Source organism: Puma concolor, chromosome D2, assembly GCF_028749965.1.
Source record: "Puma concolor isolate L17-30 chromosome D2, mPumCon1.1.hap2, whole genome shotgun sequence".
NCBI lineage: Eukaryota > Metazoa > Chordata > Mammalia > Carnivora > Felidae > Puma > Puma concolor.
The window spans coordinates 45,877,932-45,900,515 of NC_141677.1; the positions used below are offsets into that span (position 1 = coordinate 45,877,932).

Below are 22,584 nucleotides of genomic sequence, written 5' to 3' on the forward strand. Positions count from 1 at the left end.
GCTTCTGCTCTCTTCCTTCCCTCCCTCCCTCCCCAGCTTCAGAGAGGCAGGCAGCAGGAGATGCCCAGCAGGTGGATCATAGTTCTGCGGCTGAGTTTCTGTGCGGTTTGAGGCCATTCACATGATGTCTCTGGGCCTTGCTTTCTTCTTTGGTATCAGGAGAGTTTGGTCCTGAACAGTGGTTTTCAGCTATGTTGGCAGTGGGCCCATTTTGTCTAACAGAATCTTCTACAGAGACACAATATCAGGACTTGAGGTGTAGGGAGGGAGTCTACCTCGTAACGTAGATGTGGGAAGGGGGCAAGGTGTGTATGTGGGGATGCAGAGCTACTGGGGAAACGTAAGACCAGCATTGCCCCATCTCTGTTTTTAGAGACCTAAAGTGGGTCTTCCTGGCTTTTATATGCTGGCAATTCACTTCTTGAGCTACTTATTTTTAGATAATTGCAGATTTGGGCACGTAGTTGTGAGAAATGATATAGAGAGATCCTACGTTCCCTTTATCCCCCAATGGTAACATTTTGCAAAACTATAGTAAAATATCACAACCAGGCTGTTGACACTGGTAGAGCCAAACACAGACTATTTCCATCACCCCAAGGATCTCCCCCTGTTGCCCATTTACAGCGACACCCACCTCCCTACCGTGGGCACCCTCTCCTTAACCTGTGGCGACCACTAATCTGTTATCTGTCCTCCATTTCTATAGTTTTATCATTTCAAGAATGTTATATATATGGAATTGTACAGCCTGTGTGACCTTGTGGGATTGGCTTTCTTCAGTCAGGCCAGTTCCCTGGGGATTCATCCAAGCTGTCACGTGTACCATAGTTCATTCATTTATTTTTATTACTGAGTAGTATTCCATGGTCTGGATGTAGCAATTAATTTTTAAAAGGAGTTTTAAATACTATCTGGGCTAACCACTGCGTTTGTGGCTAGATGCGGCCCCTGAGCCACCAATTTGCACCTCTGGTCTGGAGGATGTTAGCGGCCCCTCCGGCCTGGAAGATGTAGGATTCTGGCGTCTGTGGCACTGGCCTGGCCCAGGCACGCCCTCTCCAACATTCCTATGTTTCTGGCTGCTCTTTGCCCGTTTCGTCCTATGCCCTCGACTTAGCAGACTGTGGGGTGGGCCCCAGAGGCCCTATTGATGATGGGAAGTGTTGGCAAGTCCTGGTCCTCTGTCTGTGTGCCAGTGGTCTCGTGAGTATGTGTGTGCACACAGGTGCCTGTCTGGCCATGCTCAGGCCTGGGCAGATGGGGGCAATTGGTGGTATCTGAAGGCCTCTCTCTGGGGACAGAGAAGGCTCGGTAAAGGCCAGGGAAGCATAGGGAGGTGAACGGTCTGCTCACCAAACCTCATCATGGGAACAGGCGTTCCTCTTTCTTAATGCCCAGCTTGGGGACAGAGACCATGCTAGGCCCACCTACCTATTTGGTTCAGTCCTGAGAGCCTACAGCCAAAGCAGCCCTGCCCAGCCCTAACCACACGGGCCAGGGAGAACCAGTGACCACCGCCCCCCCACCTTTGCTCAACCTGCCCTCAGGCCCACTAGCCAGGCCCCTTCTCTATGGCTTCCTACTCACTTAGCTCAGGGACTTCAGTCCCTCAGTCCTGGCCCTTAGGACTCTGGTCTTGCCCCAAACCAGTCCTGACTATCTGGAAAGTACTCCATGGGTGGCAAAGCCTCTCCAAACCAAATTCCTGCCTGCCCCGTGCCCCCTGCCCGAGCTGTCAGACAGGGGAATGGGACACATCCCCTAACCCCTTTCTCTCCTCCTCTCTTCTTTCTGTCTCTGTCTCTGTCTCTGTCTCTCTCTCTCTCTGTGCCACAGGGAAAGGTTTGAAACGGAACGTAACAGCCCACGTTTTGCCAAATTGCGCAACTGGCACCATGGCCTTTCGGCCCAAATCCTTAATGTTAAAAGCTAAGAGGCTATCTGGAATCCCCCCACTCCTCTCAGGCTGGACCCCCACCTTCCACCCCCCCCCCCAACAGATCTGGCATGTGAGCCCCATGGTGATGCTTGAGAATGTATAGGGGTGCTGGGGGGCACCTTTGACAGCCAACTGTGGCAGTTCTGCTCTCTGCTCCCCCAGAGCTGATGGCCGAGGCCCAGCCCCACACAGCACTGCACCCCCTCTTGGCCACCCACCGAGTGCAACCCTCCCCAACCCCACATGGCCCCAGCCTCTGCTCCCCTGCCCAGGGCCTTAGCCATAGATCAGAGAGGACGTGGCAGGGTTTGCTGGCATCACGCCCCAGAACCAAGGGAAACAGAACATGCCACTGGTTGATTTCCCACCCCCCTCAGCTGCTAGGAGAGGCAGCCTGGCCTAGTGCTGTCCTGGAACAAGCCACCTATAGATCAGGGTCCCGGGAAGAGGCCAACCCCTGGCCCCACTCGCTTCCTCGCTGCCCTCTGGAACCTGGGCAGCCTGGAGCAGGGCTCTGTGCAGAGTAAGTGGAAACCCCAGGGTAGATGAGGCAGAGGCCCCTCCTGGCCGTGGTGAGATTGGGCATGTGCTCTCCTCTCTGTGCTGTATGCGCTGGATCCCTAGTTCTCTCTCCTGTACATATAAGCATGCTTGTTCTGAAATAAAGAGGATTGAAAATGAATCAAACCAGCCCCCGTCATGCTGTGCCTGTGTGCGTACCACTCGAGAGGGGCATTCCAAGATGGGGAGAGGACAGGCACCACCAGGAAAGGGGCAGGGGCAGGGGCAGGGGCAGTGCCCACTGGGGCTGGAACCCTGGCGCAGTTCTGCCTGCTGTGCATCTCCTGACTCGAGGGCCCCACCCAGGCTGTGGAGCTCAGGTGGGCCAAATGGTGGGTGGGAGTCCGTAGCCTCCCACAGGGCAGTAGGGGTGGGGGCGTTCTGGAATGCCCCCTGCCTCCCCCACACACACCCAGCCACAACCAGCAGGCTGAGCCAGCCCTCCCTACTGATCAGAAATCATCCCTATCCCTAGCATGCTGCAAGCCCCTCTCCCAGGAAGGCGCTGTCATGCTCAGCCCTGGTCCAGGAAGTGAGAAAAGGGACTTGCCTGGACTAAAGAGCAGTTCACAAGGGGATTGCTGGGAGTCCTCGGTGGGCCAAGGCCATGGCTGAGAGGAGAGGAGGTGGAAGATGTGTTTGGCAGAGCCTTGCCCAGGTGGCAGGTGCATGTGGAAGACCTGTCATGGTCTTGCTGTCAGCCCCAGCCACCTGTGGCCTTGTTCTAGTCCTGACCATTCAGGAAGGGCCCAGCTGACAGGCTCATGTCCCCCCCCACCCACTTGTCTACCCATCAGCCTATCCCCTGATTGAGGGAACCACAGGCTGAAAGTGTGAGACCAGCAGCACTTAGTAAATAAAGGCAGATGCCAAGGTCCATCCCTCAGGATTCCTCAAACCACGCCCACCCCCACCCCACCCCTCATTGCTAGACTGAGCCAGAGACCTGCTCCGTCTCCCACTTCCTGGGCACAGGCTTTCTTTCTGCCTCTAGGGACTTGGCAATCCCACCTGGAAGAGATGACCAGGGAGAGAGCTCTATCCTGTCAACCACACTGAGATGCTCCCCCAAATCCCCCACCAGCCTGTTCCACTTTGGCCTCCCATCTCTTCCTGCCTCTAGCAGTCTGAGTCCAGGGCCAAGGCCAGGACCAGGCAGGGAAGGCTGGCTGGGGGATCAACAGGGGAGGGTTGTTGTGGACTCCTGCTTACATCTAGGCATCCTGTAGCACACCCATATTTAGCTGACCTTTTACTAAGGACTTCTAAGGCCCAAGGGTAGGTTGTGTGGCCATGAGCTGCTAGACAGAGAGAAGTCCCAGGCAGTGGGTATCCTGAGGCTGGTGGAGGACCTGGGCCAACTAGTCAGAGCTGGTAGCCTCACAGACCCCTGTCTTCAGCTCCTGCCCATTGGAGCCCTCTTGAAGCCCTAGAATGTCCTTATTTGTTTTCTAGCCTGCCTGGTGTCTTCCCAATGACCCCAGGCCCCTGCACAAGCACATTGGGTGGCCCCAGGCCAGGGGTCTACGTAAAGCCCTCTAGAGTAAATAGGAGAGATTTCCTCATCTGGCATTCAACGTCCGTGGGCATTAGTCAAGGCACCATGCCTGACTGCTGTGGGTGCCAAAGGAATCAGAAAGGACCAAAGTGGGCAGTGGCTAATCATGATGCAAGGTTGGTCATGTGAGGTCCAGAGATAAGGAGCACTCCCCACCCTCCGACCAAGTGGAGGGTCAGAGAAAGCTTCCTGGAAGAAGGCATTTGCGTGTTTGAGCTTCATGAGCAGTTAGGATTAGGACAAGGGCAGGTAGAGAAGGATGGACAGGTGCTCTAAGCAGAGAGGAAGGGTGCTGAGGAGAAGAAGGGGTGTCCCAGAACCCCAAGTTAATCATTTTGGCTGGAATGGAAGGAATGCAGAGGATGTTATGGTTTGTGGTCCAGAGCTGGGATGCCAGCCTCGGGGACTTTGTATTCTGAAGGCAACGTGGAACTAGCAAAGGCTGTAAGGCCCCATTCACACTACAGTCTGTGGGGATCGCCATACACTGTTCTCGAGGGGTGTCATTAGCATAGACTCCAATGACAACAGGGCCCCTGGAGTTGTGCGGTGCAGTGGCCTCACTGCAGAGTGATATGGGCAGGGCTTCCCTGAGCACTAGCCATTAGGTTGCAAGATGGAATGCCAGCTAGGTAGGTGGCAGCGTGAGTCATTTCAAGACCAGCCCCCTGACTGGTGTTCTGCCCATCATGCAATCAACAGAGGTGTTCATATCCCATTTTCTTAACTAATACAAATAGCATCCTCACCTAAATAATGGCAACCACCCCCCAGCACGATCAATCACACCTCCACCATCACCCACAGTTCCAACCAGAGCCCATGACTGTAAAACCCAAGACCTGGCACTATCACCAAGACCATCCTCATCCTTGCCATACATATTGTCACCATCAATAAGAACATCAACCAAGTCCTGCCATTCTCTCCATCAAGAGCCATCACAACAGAGCAGGGGCACGGGGTTGGCACGCTCTCCTTGATGCCGACCAGATTGAGGGAAGATGTGGGCTGATGGGGGTCTGTAGCCAGGCTGTGTTTTCCCTCTGGCCATACACTTCCCATGCAGCTGTGAGCATTTGAGTACGTGTTGTTTGCTTTGGTTTTGCTTTGATATTTAAAGTGGATTATGATCGAGTCAGGAAGCAGCTGTCGAATCCTAGACCAGGCTGCAGTGATCTCATGGGCACTCTCTTTGGGACCGTAGCCAGGGCCAAGTAAGTTCCCTACTCTCCTTGGAGTTTTTGGGGGCCTGTGGAACTTCAGGCCAGAGCTGACCTGGACAAGAACCCAAGATCCTCAGGATTCCCTCAGTGCCATTCCTACTTCCCCTAGGCCCTGGCTGCTTTGTGTCTGTCAACAGTGGCCCTAAATAGGATGCTAGATCATGAATTTTCCTAGGGCTCACATCCCCCCCCCCCCCCCCGCCCCGGCCCAACTCAGAATTCAGTGTTCATTTGGAGCTATGCCTGGGGAGAGCACCAAGTAAGCTGATCTGACAGAGAATTGGAGCAAAAGAGACAGGCAAAGCCGACTTTCTATTTGTCCTGCAGAGTATTTATTGTCTCTAGCCCAGATATTTTCATCACTCTTGTCCTGAGTGGTGTCCTCAGTTCCCAGAAGCCCACTAGAAGCATGCAACAGGGTCAGGGAGAACCAATAAAGGAGACCAGGTGTCCTGTGTCAGCCGGAGCCTTCCCAGGCAATGGCTTCCGGAAATCAGCTTCTTTCATGGAGGGTGGGTGAGTGGTCTCATGGCATTGCCGCAGGCCTGAGAGCTGGGCTTCCTGAGGCTTTCTGTCAGAACCACCGAGCTGTGAAAGGGCTGGACAGGACATGGCCAATGCTCTGTCTACCCTGAATGCTTCCCACACAGTCAATGGAGAAGAATGGCACTCCCTTCCATGGGACAGTCAACCTAAAGCCTCGCCGTGCCTCTGGTTCTCTTCCCCAACCCTTTCACACTGTTTCATGCCCTTCTCTGCCCGCGTGCCTCGCTGGATGGAAGAGAGAACTTCGGCAATGCTTTGGTAAACCGCTCATGGCCCACTTGCATGGCTACCTGGGACAGACCTCCGCAGCACCTTGCTACTCAAAGTGTGGTCTGCAGACCAGCAGCAGCAGCATCACCTGGGAACTTGTTAGACATGTAGACTCACAGCCTGCCCCAGACCTACTGAACTAGAAGCTGCATTTTAACAAGATTCCCAGGCGATTCATCTTCATACTGAAGACTGAATAGCTTTGTAGTGATTAGGGCTCACACCCTTCTCTGCCCCTTGGCAGCTGTGTGATGTTCAGCAGAGATTCAATCTCTCTGGACCTCAGGTTCTTCATCGGTAAAATGAGGATCATGATACCAAACGCTCAGGGAGGTTGAAAGGATCAAATGGAGTGATGCTTGTACAGTTGTTTGGCACAAGGCCTGGCATACAGTAAACACTCACAGAGGGAAGATTAGTATCTGAATTCTTTTCAAATAAGAGTGTGTTTTGTTGGCGAAAGCTTCTACTTGACTAGTCACAAGAAGAAATGTCTTTCTTCCTCCATCCGGGGCCACTTGAAGTAGCCAGTAAGGCTTCAAATCCAAAGGCACCTCACTCAGATCCTTCTGTCACTGCCAATAAGTTCCAGGAGGTTGAGCGATTGATTTCTCTCAGTCTCCATTCTCTCGTCTATTAAGCAGAGTCAATAATCAGAGGGTTGTTGTGAGGAATTAAAGACATATACCTGGCACGTAGTATGAGTTCAATAAATGAATTACAGAGGACGGGCAAGGTCATTTCTACTCGCAGGCGCTGCATATCCTGCCGCTGTTGTAGCAAGTACAAATCTTAGTCCAAAGACCCCAATGAGCAAAGAATGTGCATTTCTTTGCTTGCCTATAATTTAAATTTTAGTCTCTGCCTTGCTTTGCAGATGGCAGAAATCTAATCCCATCACCCCAGGCTCTGATGCTCTTTTTTGCCTGGAGTATTTCTGGGGATGAAGCATTTACAGGATGTCAAGGGGCGGGGGTGGGGGGGGGGTTGGGCACGTGGGCATTTGGTCCTTGGTAGTGGTCTGCCTGTGCTGCCATCTGCTGGGATATTCCCAACCCGTGAGGATACGCTGGTCTACACTGGAAGAGCTGTGACCTCTCTTGTTCCCAGTTACAAGGCTTCTAGGATGTGCAGGTACTCAGTACCATGTCCATGTCACCCTGGGGTATGGGAAGCCCTTGATGATGGCCTGGGGATCTTTGGCCTGTCTTGGGTCGGCCTGCCCCTTCACCATGGGCATGAGGGCCCCTGGGGTCCTGCTACTTCCCCAGGATTTATCCAGAACAGGGGCACAGCTACCTCTATTCTTGAATCCTTCGTTCCACATTGCCTCCTTTCTGGTTCAGATGACCTTGATCTTCCTGGCAGGTAGCTTTCATCCCTCTTCCAAATGCTTTCAGTGCCCTGGGTCCTCCACAGCCTAGGCCCTTGATGTGCAAATATCTTACCTCTGGTTTGTGCCTTGTATCATTCCTTCTCAGATGCAATGCATGCTTCTAACTAAATGGGGAAGGGCAAAAGAAAAAGCAAAACAGGATGGGGGAGGAAATTTGGTTGATACTTCAATCTACTTTTCCACCACACTGTGTTTTTATAATATACACAGAGAAAGCAAAATTAGGAAGCCCACAAAAATGGTGGTGTGTGTGGAAACTCACCAGGCTTGAGAATATTTTTGATGTTCTTGTGGCCCTCCAAGTGCTCTGAGCCCTTCCCTCTTGGGGTCCTGGGAGGCTCTTTCCCTGAGGCTGGAAACACGCCTACCGGAAGATCATGCTCGTTTTACAGAATGGATGGTGATTTCCACCCAGCCTGCCTCTGCTGCAGCCACCATCCCCATACAGAGGATCCCCTTGACCTGTTGTCTTTTTCGGTCCCGCCTCATCAGCACCCCTATTGAGCATGCTCCAGTGTGCACCAGCCAGGCCACCACCCCGCTGCTGCCCGCTTCTGCCCAGCTGCCTGCTGCTGCCCCTCCCAGTGCGGCCTCACCACCCTTGACCGCAGCCACTGCCCATGCTGCCACCGCCTCTGCTGTAGCCCCTGCCTCAAGCCCTGCGGACAGTCCAAGGTAACGGGCCCACAGGTGCCGACCCTGACCTCAGGGAAGGGAGGCAGGAAAGTCCTCAACCTGAGTCCACCTGTTGGCAACTGTATCCAGCCCTCAGAAAAGTCTGTGCAAGGTGGTTAGGACCCCGGGGTCCTTGGAAAGCCAAACCTAGCACTGCCTGGTGCTGAGAGTGAAGGGGAGACTGGGAGTCACCGCAGGGGAGCACACTGTGTGCAGTGCAGCACAGAGACTGGAATGCGCTGCCTGGCCCCCTAGTGCCTCTCTCTGTCTCTCTGTCTCTCTGTCTGTCTGTCTGTCTCTCTCTCTCTCTCTCACACACACACACACACACAAACACACACACACACACACATGCACGCATGCAATTAGATAACAAAGAGAGACTTTGTGCACAGTCATTGTTCCTGGAACTAGAATAAGGGGGAGAATGAAAATTGTCCTTGTGGTCCGGGGAAGTCAAGACAGGCTCTCTGGAGGAGGGAGCAGATGTAGCATTGACCTTGGTAGGTAAGGTAGATCAGATTTGGGCAGATATTTAGCACTAACTTGCCCTCTTCCTTTACCCTCTCTTCTCTTGATGGAGAGCAGGCTAACTCCAGAGGCACCCGATGTCATGGGATGTAACTCTCTGCTCCACCGCTTACTGTCTGTAATCTACAGAAAGTGACTTAATTTCTCTGAAGCTAGGTTTCTCATCTGCTAAGATATTTAATACAACATCTATTTTTTTAGGGTTGGGACAGAAAAAGTGTACATAAATCACCTAGCATATAGAATTCTCTCGAGTATTATGAGTTACTGCATTTCAACCTGACCTCCTGGATACCCAGCAAAGGCAGGGCTGGGGATGGTGGGAGTGGGTGGGTGGGGGTTGCAGTTTGCAAAGGATGCAGGGAGGTGTGGGGAGGTGCAGGGGGCAGGCTGGATGAGTCATTCTGGAATGGCTAGGAAGTGTAATAGCTGGACAGGCCCAGCTCTTTCTGGGCTTCATGGAGCTGTCAAGTTGGTGTTTGAGGTAACAGCCAGCTTTCTCAGTTTCCCATGCTCCCCTCCCAGGGTTTTGCTGGAAAGGACATGCTTCTCTGGATCAGGGTTCATGAATCCCTGGCACAGCCTGAGACAGGATAAAGGGTGGGCACAGTGGCCTGCAGACCTGTGTGCTGCACCCCTACCCCCAGGCTTCACAAGGACCTAGGTGGTGCCAAGCCCAGCCTTTGCCCAGCCCAGCTCAAGCCTCAAGGGTAAGCCCAGTCTGGGCCTCCGGGGTTGTTTTATTCCAGCTTCCTGGGGTCACTTAGCAAGTTGCTCCCCCTCTACACATCAGGACCTCTTCAGCTAAGGGCACCAAGAAGAAACTTTGAAGAGGGTAAGAAACGTCCCTGTTGTTAAGTGGGAAGGTGCCTCCCCAGTTGGATGGAGAAGCTCTAGATGCTGGGGCCCTGCTTAAGGACAAGCTCCAGCACTATGCTTCAGGCCTCGGTGTCCTCAGTGGCCTGGGGCCCTCAGGACTCCCTCAACAGGGCAAACCCTTCTTCCTCGGCCTTGCAAAGGGAGATGAGGCCTGGGTGGAGGTTGGAGAGATACCTGGAGGGCTCCCAGCATCAGGCTGGAGCAGAAGGAACCCAGGGACCACACCAGCTACCTCCCTATCTTACACAAGGCTGGGATGGAGCTAGAGGAAGCCAGTGGGGGGCAAATGGACACCTTAGCCTTTCTTGGCATGGCCTCAGAGTCCTTGCTAGATGTCATAAGCCTCTGATTCCTCCCCTAACACCAACCCTGGACACAGGACCTGTAGCTCCTGGGCTGCTGGGAAATCTTCTTCCACTGGTGGGAGAGTCTGGCTAAGCCCCACTGACCCTCAGCCCTCTCCCACCGCAGTGGAAGCTGGGCACCCCTTCGACACTGCCTCTTTCTCCTCCATTGAGGCCCCTGCTCCACTGTGGTTTATCAGAGAAGCAGACAGGCCCAGGGAGGGGAGACAATGGCTTCACCCAACCAGAAACATGATAACTTGGCCCGGTAAGTCTGCACACCCCCTAGGTCTGGGATACTGGCTGTCTGAGGCTCATTCTACCTCCATACTGTCTGAGCAGCACTACACACCCTTCTGAATCCACTAAGGAGCTTGGCAGTGGGTCCTTAGCTCCGGGCCACCCCCTCCCAGAGCTCCGGAGAAGAAATTACTTCCTGATCCTATGACTCTTCCCAGCACTTGGGCCCGTGGGGAACAGTTGGAAAGAAGGCAGGAAGCCTTGGACTGGGAGAGGATGGTATATTATCAGAGGCTCACTTCTCTAGCATCCCCATCAATGACCCATTTGCCCTGGGTGTGGATATGTGGTCCCCAACGGGATCTGAACGATGCAGGGAGAAGCCAAAGGTGTATTCAATAAGGTGTTCTTTAGCTTTAAATGAAAAAAGGTGGGGAGTTGTTCACTGACAACGAAATTGGGAAACACTGAATAAGACAAAGTCAAACATGCCCCTTAACTCCAGTTCCTGGAGCCTTTAGTTCTCCAAGGGAAAAGGCCAAGTACGGCATTTCCTGAGGGCAACGAACTGGGACACTTTCACTCTATCACTTTGGTCCCATGGTCCCTGGGTCACAAGTGGGAAAAGGCTTTAAGACCTCTTGGCAGCTTACTCAGTGGGGAGAGGGCAACAGGAATGCTGTGCAAAGGAGAAGCCTGTGTGTGTGTGTGTGTGTGTGTGTGTGTGTGTGTACATACTGGGGGGCTGGTCTCCTGGCTTCCCATGAGACCTCTCTGGAGCACTCTTACCCAGAAACCTGAGATTTGGCGGCTCCTTCCAGCACCAGCAGAAAGGGGAATGAAGAGGCCAGTGGTCTGAGGCTGTGAAGTGCCCCAGGAGGTCAGAAGGTTGAGGGAGAAGGGTAGTTCTGACCTCCTCCATCTGTCTCCTCTCTCCTGCGTCTGCCCCTCCAACCCCAGCCTCACCCTGGTAGTCTCTCCACAGGAAGTGAAGGGTTTCCTGTCTGTCTTCCTGTCTGGCTGGTGGTTTTCCTCCCTCTTTCCTAAGGTGGTGACACCAGCAATGGGCCATATGGCTCTAACCAGACTCACGAAGACTCAGCCCCCAAGGAGCAGCTTCCTCCCCTCTAAGACCCCCACGGTCTTTCTTTCACAGCCTCTGGCAAATCCCCAGCATTTCTGTCAGGTTTCCTCCTCACAGAGGCTCCTGAAGACCAGGCTGCCAGGGTTGCAGGCCCCAGGGCCTGGGTGGGGCTGTCCTTCTAGCTGCTAACTCCTCCCCCCTTGGTTCCAGGCCCCAGGCCTCTGCCTACAGTCCCGCCAAGGCGACCTCTCCGGCACCTGCCACTCATACATACAGTGAGGCCCCAGCTGCCCCTGCGCCCAAGCCCCGAGTTGTCACCACCGCCAGCATCCGGCCTTCTGTCTACCAGCCAGGTGAGAGGCAGATTGGAGGGGAAGCTGTTAGGCTGGACGTGGCTTCTAGGCCACATCCCAAGAAGGATGGTGGCCAGCGAGGTCCTGCTAATGAGGCTCAGCCCTTCTTCCCCCAAATGTGGGCCAGCATCCTATGGAGCCTGCCTCTGGCCCTGGGGAGACAGGTGAGCGGTACCAGCCAGGGGTGGAGCCTCCCGGCTCTTAGGCAGATAAGGTTCCTGGCTGGGGATTTCCAGGCTCAAGGTAAAGGATGAGAGGGTTTAGAGGGAAGGAGTTTGTTTCTCCAAGAGTCTGGGTCTAGCTCAAGCTGGAAGACAGGCAGCTATAACGAAAATGCCATGGGCTTTGGCCAGTGACCCCGGGCAGGCTGTTCATTCTGTCTGGTCTTTGGGTTCCTCAGCTGAGGCAGGACAATGGTGGCTCAGAGAGCACGCATAATAAGCAACAAAATGGTCTGCTGGTGGCTGAGCTCCCTTGACTGTCTGTTCCATTGCTCTGGTCCCCATTCTCATCACTGCCCAGGGCCGCTTCACAGGGATGAGGACTCAGTCCCACTTCCCTCTTTCCTCAGCAAAGTTTGGCCTGCTCCCCAGAGCCCGAGGGCAATTCTCAGTCTGGCTTGCACCTCAGTTTCCCCTGCCTGCCCCTGCTGAGTGAACCTGAGGGCTCCTTAGCTAATTTCCCAGGTTGGGGGAGGGTCCTGTGTGCCCTGGTCTATAGGATGTGCCCACAGGAGGGCTCTGGGCAACTACAGCCATCCTTCCCACTGGATTCTGACTCTGAACTCCAGGAGGGCAGGGTGGTGGCAGATTTTCTTCACTGTATCCCCAGCACCTGACTCAGGCCCGACACAGAGGAGGTGCTCAGCAAAGGTAGTGAATGAAGGAATAAATGAATGAATGAATGAACACTGGTGAGGAACTCCAGTTGGGGGTGAGAAATGGAGAGGGAGAGGCTGTGAACTGTGCACTCTGGTGGTTGAACACACGGGGTAATGGATCACAAGGGTTCCCAGAGTGGTACCCTGGTGCAAGTTCCATGGGTGGGTGAGATAGGGTTTTAGGTGGGCACACGCTTCTCATTTAAAGCATTGTACTTCCAACATATTTCTCTGTACAGCCATCTTGAATACAGCCAACAATGACATTTTCCACTTGCAGTAGTATACAAACTGTTCTCTGCCCTGCTCCCAAATCGTTACACACACAACCATCTTCACATATGGTAAAAGGGATGGAGTGAGGAAGCCAATGACCTGTTAGGGAAGCAGGTAGCTAACTCTAAGGGAACAGGGAGGGGGCTCCTGTGTGTCCTGCAAGAGACGGTGAGTTGGTCCAGCAGTCATGAGGTAGAGGAACAGCAAAGTCTGGACTCAGGAGCATATCCTGTTAAGGAAAATGAGAGACTCCAGAGAGGATCCTCAATGAAGCCGGAGAGCTGGGGAGGTAAGACAGAGAGTGAGCGGGAAGGGCCCTGCTTTGGGGAGCTTGACTTGATGCGCAGGGCCGAGGAGCCCTCATCAGCCTTCCGGTTAGAAAGCCCAGTCTGACGGCCGCGGTGGTAGAAACAACTTGGGCATGGGGGGGGGGGGGGGGGGCTGCTCTGAAGTCAAAGCGCTTCATCTCCGCAGCCTGGGTTTCCCGCTCTGAAAACGAGCGCGAAACTATGTAGACCTCCTGTTCTGGGGAAGAAATGAAGGGTACTTGACCCACAGGAGGTGCCCTTCCCTGTCCTTTCAGAGGCAGGGACACACAGTTCTGAGGTTAAAAATCCACAGGGTTAGAGAGCAACTCGGAGCTGGTTGCAATGGTGAAAAATCTCCGAGGGAGCTGGAGGACGCGGTGCCCTGCGGGGACGGGGACCACCGGAGGGAGGGTGGAGAGTTGTTTGGGTTAAGCCGCGGCGGGTGGAGGTGCGGCTCGGTCCCGGCGCAAGAAGCGCATTTCCGTCCCGGCCCAGTCCGGGCTCCCTTCCCAGGCGGGTCCTCCCGAGCACCTTCCGGGGCGGACCCCGGGCTTCCGCGCTCCCGCCCCGGCCGCCGGCTCTCCTCCGCAGGCCCGCCAGGGGGCGGCAGGGCTCCGGGGGCGCGCGCTGCCTGGGCGCGCCCGGCGCCCCTCTCTTCGCTCCAGGGCTGGGGCCCAGGCGGGCGAGACGGGCCGGAGCCCCGGGGCGGCGGGCCTCCCTCCGCGGCGTTCCCAGGCGGTGCAGACGTTAACTCATGCCTGCCCGCAGGGAAGGGGGAGGCCGGGCGGCTGGCAGGAGGCCCGGGGAGAAGCGGGGAGAGCGGGCCCGAGCCGCTCCCGTCCTTCGCCGACCTCGGTCCGGCCGCAGCTCCTCGCGGGGCTCCTGCGGGCCGAGGGTGGCGTTCGCAGCCCGGGTCTTATCGCTGGCGCCGGGGCTGGGCGGCCGCTCCCCAGGAGCACCTGGGACCGAGGAGGCTGCCGGGCGGGCCTCACCGTGGGCGGAGGGGCCCCGCGCGGGCCGGGGGAGGCCATGTCGGCCCGCGGGCCGGGCGGGGGCCGGCGCTCGCGGGGAGCCAGGCCCGACCTGGAATGAGTCAGAAATCACCTTGTTTAATTACACATTCCCGAGGCCGCCGAGTGCGATAGGGGCCTTTTGAACTCGCCAATTAGAGGTGAAATATCACCTTCTAATTTAGATGGGCTTAATTCCGTCAAGCAGAAATAGCAACAGCCCCGGGCTCGGAGATGGGATATCAAGTCTCTCTCCTGGCACGTCTGGGGTGACGCGACCAGCCAGGAGGAAGGGCGCAGAGGGAAGGGGACTGTGAAGCAGCTGCTGCTCGCGCTCTCACCCTCACCCCACTGGAATGGGGGGACGCGATGTGGAGGGGGAAGCTGCCGGCCCGAGCCTGGGGGGGAAGGGAAGGTCCCTAGCTCTGGGTGGGCGTATATCTGAGCAAGGGAGCGGCCCACCGGGGTCCAGACTCTGGCGTGCCTCTGACCTGAGGAGACTTTCTTGGGGGTTTAGAAAAGGAGGCTGGATCTGGGAGTCTGGGAGGCCTTGGGGGGGGGGGGGGGGGGTGGGCGGAGAGAACGTCTGGCAGGCGGAGGGAAGCAGGAAAAGTGGGCAAGGGCCCGATTTGGAAGGGGCGTGCTAAAGCCTGTTTTGCTGCCCAGGGGGTGGTTAAGCAGGGAATCTGGAGTTGGGTCCAACTGCCCAAGATCCAGTTTGAGATAGGTAGTTCACTAGCTCCCTAACTTTGCCGTAATCACTTAGGCTCACCAAGCTTCATTCCCCATCTGTAAAATGGACTAGAAAATATCTGTCTCCTTGGATTGCAGTATTACATGCAGTAGTGCAGGTAAAGGGCCTGGCATGTGGAAGCAGTCAGTACTTGGTAGCTGCTGTTCTGTTGAGGGCGGCACTGCCCAATGAAAAGAAATCTTCTTGTTAGCCACATTTTTAATAAAGGAAAAGGAAGCAGGTGAAATCAGTTTTAACATATTTTATGTAACTCAGTATATTCAAAGCATCATTTCAATATATACTCAATATAAAATTATTGAGATACTTTATATCCTTCGCTTGTACTAAGCCCTGAAATCTGGTGTGTATTTTATGTTCTTGGCACTTCTCAATTTGGACTAGCCTCATTTCAAGTGATTAGTAGCCACATAGGGCTGTGCAGTGGCACAGGATTAGGGCTTTGTTTTTAATCCTTTTAGCAGAGATCCCACACTTTACAAAAAAGAGAGAGAGAGAGGAGTGGGGACAAAATCTTGCACAGAACCCCATTATATATACTAGAGAGGAATGACTCTGCTCTGAAGTTCTTCTAGATCACCTCTCCCCACACCCCCTCCCTGGTGGTGTTCCCCTCATCACCCCTGCCCCCAGCACTTTGAGACCCTCTTGCTCTGAGCACTTGGCTGTTATGCAAGGTTGTTAGAGAGGATGACAGCATTTCAAATTTGGGCTTCACAACTGTTGTTCCAGTAGGTCCTCACCACTCCCTTTGAGGCAGGTAGGAACATCATACATTCCACCACAGGTGAGTAGACTCAGTCCCAGGTTATCTGATTACGGGGTGTCACATCTCCCACCCCCACCCCCAGCATCCTGTGGTCTCCCTGGACAGGTTCCCCTAGGTGACCATCAGGCAGTTCATCCAGACCCTGAGACCCAGGAAGCATCATCCTCACCATCCTCACTAATGTGAAATGATGCATACACTGTGCCCGGCACTAGGCTAAGCACTTTATATTTCTTGTCTTCTTTAATCCTCCTGTAAGGTACTAAGAATTATTAATGCCATTTTAAAAAAAGAAAATTCAGGGGGCGCCTGGGTGGCGTCGAACTTCAGCTCAGGTCATGATCTCGCAGTCTGTGAGTTCAAGCCCCGCCTCGGACTCTGTGCTGACGGCTCGGAGCCTGGAGTCTGCTTTGGATTCTGTGTCTCCCTCTCTCTCTGCCCCTCCCCTGCTCATGCTCTGTCTCTCTCTCTGTCAAAAATAAAAATAAACATTAAAAAAAATTAAAAAAAAAAAAAGAAAATTCAGGCCCAGAGACGTTAAGGAACTTGCCCAAGGACACACAGCCAGGATGCAGTAGTGCTGGGACCTGAACCTAGGGCTCTTGATGGTTGTGCTACATGTCAGAGCATGGGACCTCCTCCAGGTGGATAGTTCCTCCTCAATGACACGGTACACCGAGATTTTCTGGAAATCAGACTCCTATTCTTTACAGAGGCAGCTTGGGGTAATAGAATGGTTTTGGAGACTCACTCTGCCACTTACTGGCTCTGTCTGAGCCTCAGTGACCTCAACTGTCAAGGGAACTAACCCAGGTGACTTGCTATGTGCCAAGCCTATTCCCTTAATAAGTGGGAAGAAGATTGATTCCTCATGGAAAGAGTTTTACCTTTAGAAGCCAGCATCACTCCCAGGATGGTTCCAGGGCAGGGCTGTGGATGATTTTACCCCTTTACCTTTCAATAACGTAGGCCTGATCCCTACCCACCCACAGCACAGGGGTTCCCATGTTACCCTGCTCTGAAGGGCCAGTCATCTGGGAGCAGAAGGTAGAGTTGGAGCAGCAGGCCCCCAGGGTGGTCCAGGAGAACTAGGTGGGAGAGATCAGAGGCCAGGTGGGGAACTTTAGCCCTGAGCAAGACCTTCCTTTCCAGGCTAGCGACTGATGGGGGCTGCCTCAGCACCCCTCACTATAGTCCATCCACCTAGGCAGGCTCAGGAATGGAGGGAGGCTGCCCCAACATGTTTCCCAGGATAGGAGGAATGAGGCCTTTTTCCAGAGGCTCAGACTGTGAGCTGAGGTGAGGCTTCTGGAACCTCCCTGGCTGGAAGAGGAAGCTGGCTGGAATATGTGTGCAGGCTCCACAGCAGAGGCAGCAAACCTGAGAGATCTGGGTTTTGAGGGCCCAGGCCTCAGAGGGCCTCTGGTGAGCAGCTGCAGTGCTCTTTGGCGTTGTCACCCCAAAAGCGTGTTCAGCTCTCAGGGAGCAGGAAGAGGGGGTTCCAGAACTGAGGCAATACATTCTTGATCTGCACTCTGACTTCCATGGTAATTTCTGCACAGCCACTCAGACATTCTCGGTTTCCACTAAAGTGATGTGGGAGAGCATGGGTGTCCCAGAGGCAGCCACAGACTGGGGTGAGCTGTCCCCCCGACATCTCTGCCCAGGCTTCCTCTGTGCGGTTCTCTTAAGACCCCCAACCCCCACCCCAATCAAACCAAGGTGAAATGTCCCCCCAGTACAAATCAAGCCAAACTCTTTTTCAAGAAAACAATTGCAGCTGAACATGAAACCTGAACCTGAAAACCCAACTGCCCTGTCATCAGCTCTGTCCCCAAGGCTGGACTAGGTCCAGGTTCAGCAAACACATTTGAGGCATGTCAGATGTCAAATCGCTGGTCAGAGTGCAACCAAAAGCATCTTCCAGGCAAGGCCAAGCCGACCCGCTCCCACCCTCTTCCTGGCCCAGAGGACCCAAATATGAGGCTTGCCTGGCACCCCCGCCCCCCTTTCCCTGTCTTCTGCAGGCTTCTGGCAGCCAAGGCCTGGCCGAGCCCCACCCCACACAGCTGCAGATATTTATAGCTATGTCCCTTTCCCAGCCCTGTCCCAGCTCCCGAGGGCTCTGCTCTGGCTGTTCTCTATCTCCCTTGGCTCCCTGCTGCAAAATCAAATCTGGGGCATCAAGAAGTTCAGGAACGTGTCTTCCATAGGAATTGGAATTGTACTGCTCTGATATTAAGCCACCTTCTACAGTTTTCTGACGGTGGGGGCGGGGGAAGTTGGGGGAAATGAATTCCTGATACATTTTCTTTGGCTATTTTTGCCTTGCAGCGCCCGCATCTACCTACAGCCCATCCCCAGGGGCCAATTACAGTCCAGCTCCCTACACCCCCTCACCTACCCCTGCCTACACCCCCTCGCCCGCCCCCACCTACTCCCCTTCCCCGGCACCAACCTATACCCCCTCGCCAGCCCCAAGCTATAACCCTGCATCCTCAGTGACCTACAGCGGGGGCCCTGCGGAGTCTGGCAGCCGCCCACCGTGGGTGACAGACGACAGCTTCTCTCAGAAGTTTGCCCCTGGCAGGAGCACCACCTCCATCAGCAAGCAGACCCTGCCCCGAGGGGCCCCTGCCTACACCCCAGCAGGGCCCCAGGTGTCCCCCCTGGCCAGGGGCATCGTTCAGCGGGCTGAACGCTTTCCAGCCAGCAGCCGGACTCCGCTCTGTGGCCACTGCAACAACGTCATCAGGTATGGTCCAGCCTTGGCCGTGAGCTGGGGTGCTAGAAGGGCAGTGGGGAGGCTCGCCCACTCTCTGAGCCTTGGGGGGGGGGTGACAGGGGGAGGGAGGGCAGGTATAGGAAGAAGGCTGCGGGGCAGCCTCGGGTACCTCTGGCTTGCCACCTAGTCTGATCCCCTTTGAGCTTTAGCTTCCATACCTGTGTGACACCCACATCCCTGGGGAGTCAGGAGAATTCCATGAGGTAAGTGAGTGAAGCTCCCAGCGCAGTGCCTGGTGCCAGGACCTCCCCCTTGGGCTAAGGCCGGGTTCTGGGAATTGTTGGTCTTGTCAGTAGGTTTATAGGGCATGTTGCAAGCTGGCTGACAGTGCTAGTTTTGACCCAGCTTTCCTTCAGGGTTGCTTCTGGGTCTTTCCACAGACAGGCCTGTGCTGCTCAGGGCTTTGGTGGGCATCTACTACACTAAAAGGAAAACAAGTCATTTCATGGACCATAGGTGATACTTGTTGGAACATAGTATGTTTATAGTATGTGTGTGTTTGGGAGGTAAGCTTATATATGTGATAAATACATTTTTATTTAAAAATAAAGTAACACAGAAAAAGGAAAAAGAAAGAAACAAAGTACACTTGCTCACTAGAGAAGAATTAGAAAATTCAGAGAAGTGGGCCATGTGGGTGGCTCTGTCGCTTAAGTATCCAACTTCGGCCCAGGTCACAATCTCATGATTCTTGAGTTCAAGCCTCGCATCAGGCTTTGTGCTGACCCCGCGGGGCCTGCTTGGGATTCTCTCTCTCTCCCTCTCTCTCTCTGCCCCTCCCCAACTTGTGCTGTCTCTCTTTCAAAATAAATAAATAAACTGAAAGATTAAAAAAAAAATTCAGGGGGCACCTGGGTGGCTCAGTTGGTTGAGCGTCTGACTTCAGCTCAGGTCATGATCTCGTGGTCTGTGAGTTCGAGCCCCGCATCGGGCTCTGTGCTGACAGCTCAGAGCCTGGAGCCTGTTTCAGATTCTGTCTCCTCTCTCTCTGCCCCTCCCCCGCTCATGCTCTGTCTCTCTCTCTCTCTCTCTCTCTCTCTCTCTGTCAAAAATAAATAAACATAAAAAGATTTTTTTTTTAATTCAAAAAAGTAAAAATTTAAATTTAAAGCATTTCCTTGTAGTCCCACTGCTCCGACTGCTAATCTGGAACTAGGCAACGCAGGCTCATATACTGGGTCTACTGTACTGGCCTTGAACAACTTACTTCACCTCTCTGTGCCTCAGTTTCCTTATCTGAAAATGGGTACTCTAATTCTACTTCTTAGGATTGTTGTAAGAACTAAATAAGTCAATAAATGCACATTTCCTCTTAGGTAGTGCCACAGAGTCAGCGCTCAATAAACTTCCACCATTGACATGGTCATCTTTGCTCTTCGTATTATAATTATCAGGCGTCAACTGAATGGATATTCTACAGTATGCTTCCCTGGTCCCCTACTTGCAGATATTTGAGCCGCTTTCCCCTTTCTCTTTATTGTAATTGATGCAACAACGAATATCTTTTTGCATAGAGCTTTCTCTGAATTTCACATTAGTTCGTTAGAACAGTCACAAAAGTCAGGGTTATGGGGTCACAGCATGAATACTGTTGGGGGGGTCCTGAAATATCTGGTCTCAAGCTTGGTGCTGTTCTCTGCTTCTCCAGGGGCCCCTTTCTGGTAGCCATGGGCCGTTCCTGGCACCCGGAGGAGTTTAACTGTGCCTACTGCAAGACCTCCCTGGCGGACGTGTGCTTCGTGGAGGAGCAGAGCAACGTTTACTGCGAGCGCTGTTATGAGCAGTTCTTTGCCCCAGTCTGTGCCAAATGCAACACGAAAATCATGGGGGTAAGTGGGCAGCATCCCTCTCCTCTGACCCTGTATTTTCCCCACCAGTCTCTTCCCGTCCCCAGGATTGTGGGGTCCCCTTAGGAAGCCAAGAAGGGGCTGCTAACAGAGAGAGAACAACTCTCTTTCTATCCCTACAAGAGAGTTGGTTTGCCACCAAGGGACTGGGGAGCAAATGAACTTGAAGGGAGAGATGGTTACATGCCCCGGGCCACACAGCTTGAAGCGTCGGCAGAGCTTCTGCAAAACAAGTTATCACTTCATAGACTGACCTTGCCATGCACCCACATATGGCCTTGACCACCCCCCCCCCCCCATGCTCCTTTGGGAAAATGGCAGCCATAAGCAGTACTTCCTCACCAGCTTTGATGGGAGGGTTAAGAATCACAGCTTAGGTAACCACCTTCCAGATGATTCTGACACAGAACCTGGTACCCAGCAAGTGCTGCATGAGCAGGAACTCCTCTGCCACTGCCCTCACCCCTCCACTCCCAGGCCTTTCCTGAGCACGTCCAAGGCCCACTTAGTCCTGCTCCTCTTTGGGATGCTCCAGCAGTAGCCAGGGCCTGGTGAGGGAGAGCAGGCCCAGCTTCCTCTCTCCCCGGGAGCTTTCTGACCTGAGCTGAGGCTCTTTCCCCCAGGAAGTGATGCATGCCCTGAGACAGACATGGCACACCACCTGCTTTGTCTGCGCAGCCTGCAAAAAGCCCTTTGGGAATAGCCTCTTCCACATGGAAGATGGGGAGCCCTACTGCGAGAAAGGTAGGACCACTGTGCTGCGGGGAGGCCTGGTGGTGTGGGAGAATGGGGCAGGTACGGGGAACTCCTGCCTTTGTCTGTTCACATGGGACCATCAGGAGGCTCCAAATGGCAGAATCATGGTTTTCTGGGAGTCGGGTCTATAGCTTCTTTTTTCCCCCCCACATTCAATCTTTGCTCCCTTCCCTGCACCAAATATGTGGATCACAGGTGGCATCTTGTAACCACTTGGGAACCCTTCAGATGATTTTGATCTGGAGACCACAAGGTCGAGTCTGAAAAGGCTTTGGCTCTGGACTTCGAATTAGGTTCTGTCCCAGGTTCCACCTTGGACGGGCTGTGTAACCCTGAGTGAGTTATTAAACTTCTCTGAGCCTCACTTTCCCCATCTGTAAAAAGGGGGCATATGAACACCTGCCTCATGAGTTGTAGTGAGGATTTAACCTGAGAAAGTGTGTAAAGCATCAAACACGTGAAAGCCCCTTTCCCTGCCCCTCTCATGTTCTTCCAGAGTCCTATGATCTCCCTGTCTGAATTCAGAGTTTCTCTTTTCCCCAAATGCTACATTTTACCTTAAACTTGGAGTAAAGTATTGTAAATTCTGAAGACAAAGCACTCTACTAGAGATTTGCTGTCCTGGCTAATCAGCCACTCACTCACTCACTCATTTATGCATAGCCTGCCTTTTTCAGAAGAGGGTTTGAGGCAGGTTCCAACAAAGGTAACGGGGACATGAAGGTTAATACAACAGAACTAGAAAATCGACACCAAGCAGAAAAGGGAAAAGCAAGCAGGCTGATTGTGAAGAATAACAGAGCAACAGTGACTGGGCAGCCAATTTGAGGGCAGAAAGAGAAACACAGTAAGTTAGTTTACTTTAAAATCAGAAAGGAGAAAACATTCCAGTTCCTCAAGGGGAAAAGCAAAGTAGACTAAAACTATTTTCCCCTGACAATAAGTTAGAAAAGAAATTTCTTGGGTTCTTGTATACTGGCAAGTTCTCTTTCTAGCTCTTATTAATTGAATGACTTAGTTACTGAGTCATTCTGTGCCTCAGTTTCCATATCTGTAAAAGGGAACAGATAATGATGTCATTTCCTTTCTTATGAGTGCGTGGTGATAATTGTTAGATAATTAGTAGATAATGGATAAGTGTGCAGTTGTGTCAATACAAATTGCTATTATTCATTGGCTGAGAACATTGCAACTTCCATAATTTGTGTCTGAGGCTTGCAAAAGAACGACAGATTTCCACTATCACCACTGTCCCTCTCCATAGTAACCAGCCCCCACCCCCCGGCAAAAAAAACCTGATGGACATTTGGGTTGCTTCCATTTTTTGGCTATTGTGAATAATGCTGCTATGAACATGGGTGTCCATAGATCCTGTTTTCTTGTTTTTTAAGTTTATTTCTTTATTTATTTTGAGAGAGAGAGAGAGAACGTGGGTGAGGGGCAGAGAGAGGGAGAGAGAGAATCCCAAGAAGGTCCTGTGCTGTCAATACAGAGCCTGATGTGGGGCTTGAACTCACAAGCCATGAGAAGTCAAGAGTCAGACGCTGAACGGACTGAGCCACCCAGGTGCCCCTAAAAGACCCTGTTTTCAATT

At 53.4% G+C, this 22,584-nt stretch overlaps 1 protein-coding gene across 10 annotated transcripts in view; it reads left to right on the forward strand.

The window, feature by feature from the left end:
- The window catches only part of LDB3 (LIM domain binding 3), a 63,244-nt gene that overhangs the window by 28,705 nt on the left and 11,955 nt on the right, over nt 1-22,584 (forward strand). For 4 of the 10 annotated variants that reach the window (XM_025917731.2, XM_086680189.1, XM_086680190.1 and 1 more), the window contains 4 exons: nt 11,463-11,605; nt 17,937-18,357; nt 20,036-20,216; nt 20,858-20,978. In XM_025917731.2, coding sequence (XP_025773516.2) covers nt 11,463-11,605; nt 17,937-18,357; nt 20,036-20,216; nt 20,858-20,978 — 866 coding nt within the window. Of the gene's footprint in view, nt 1-1,839; nt 2,630-7,991; nt 8,175-11,462; nt 11,606-17,936; nt 18,358-20,035; nt 20,217-20,857; nt 20,979-22,584 lie in introns of those variants that run through there. The other 6 variants (XM_025917732.2, XM_086680187.1, XM_086680188.1 and 3 more) reach the window with 2 other exon arrangements.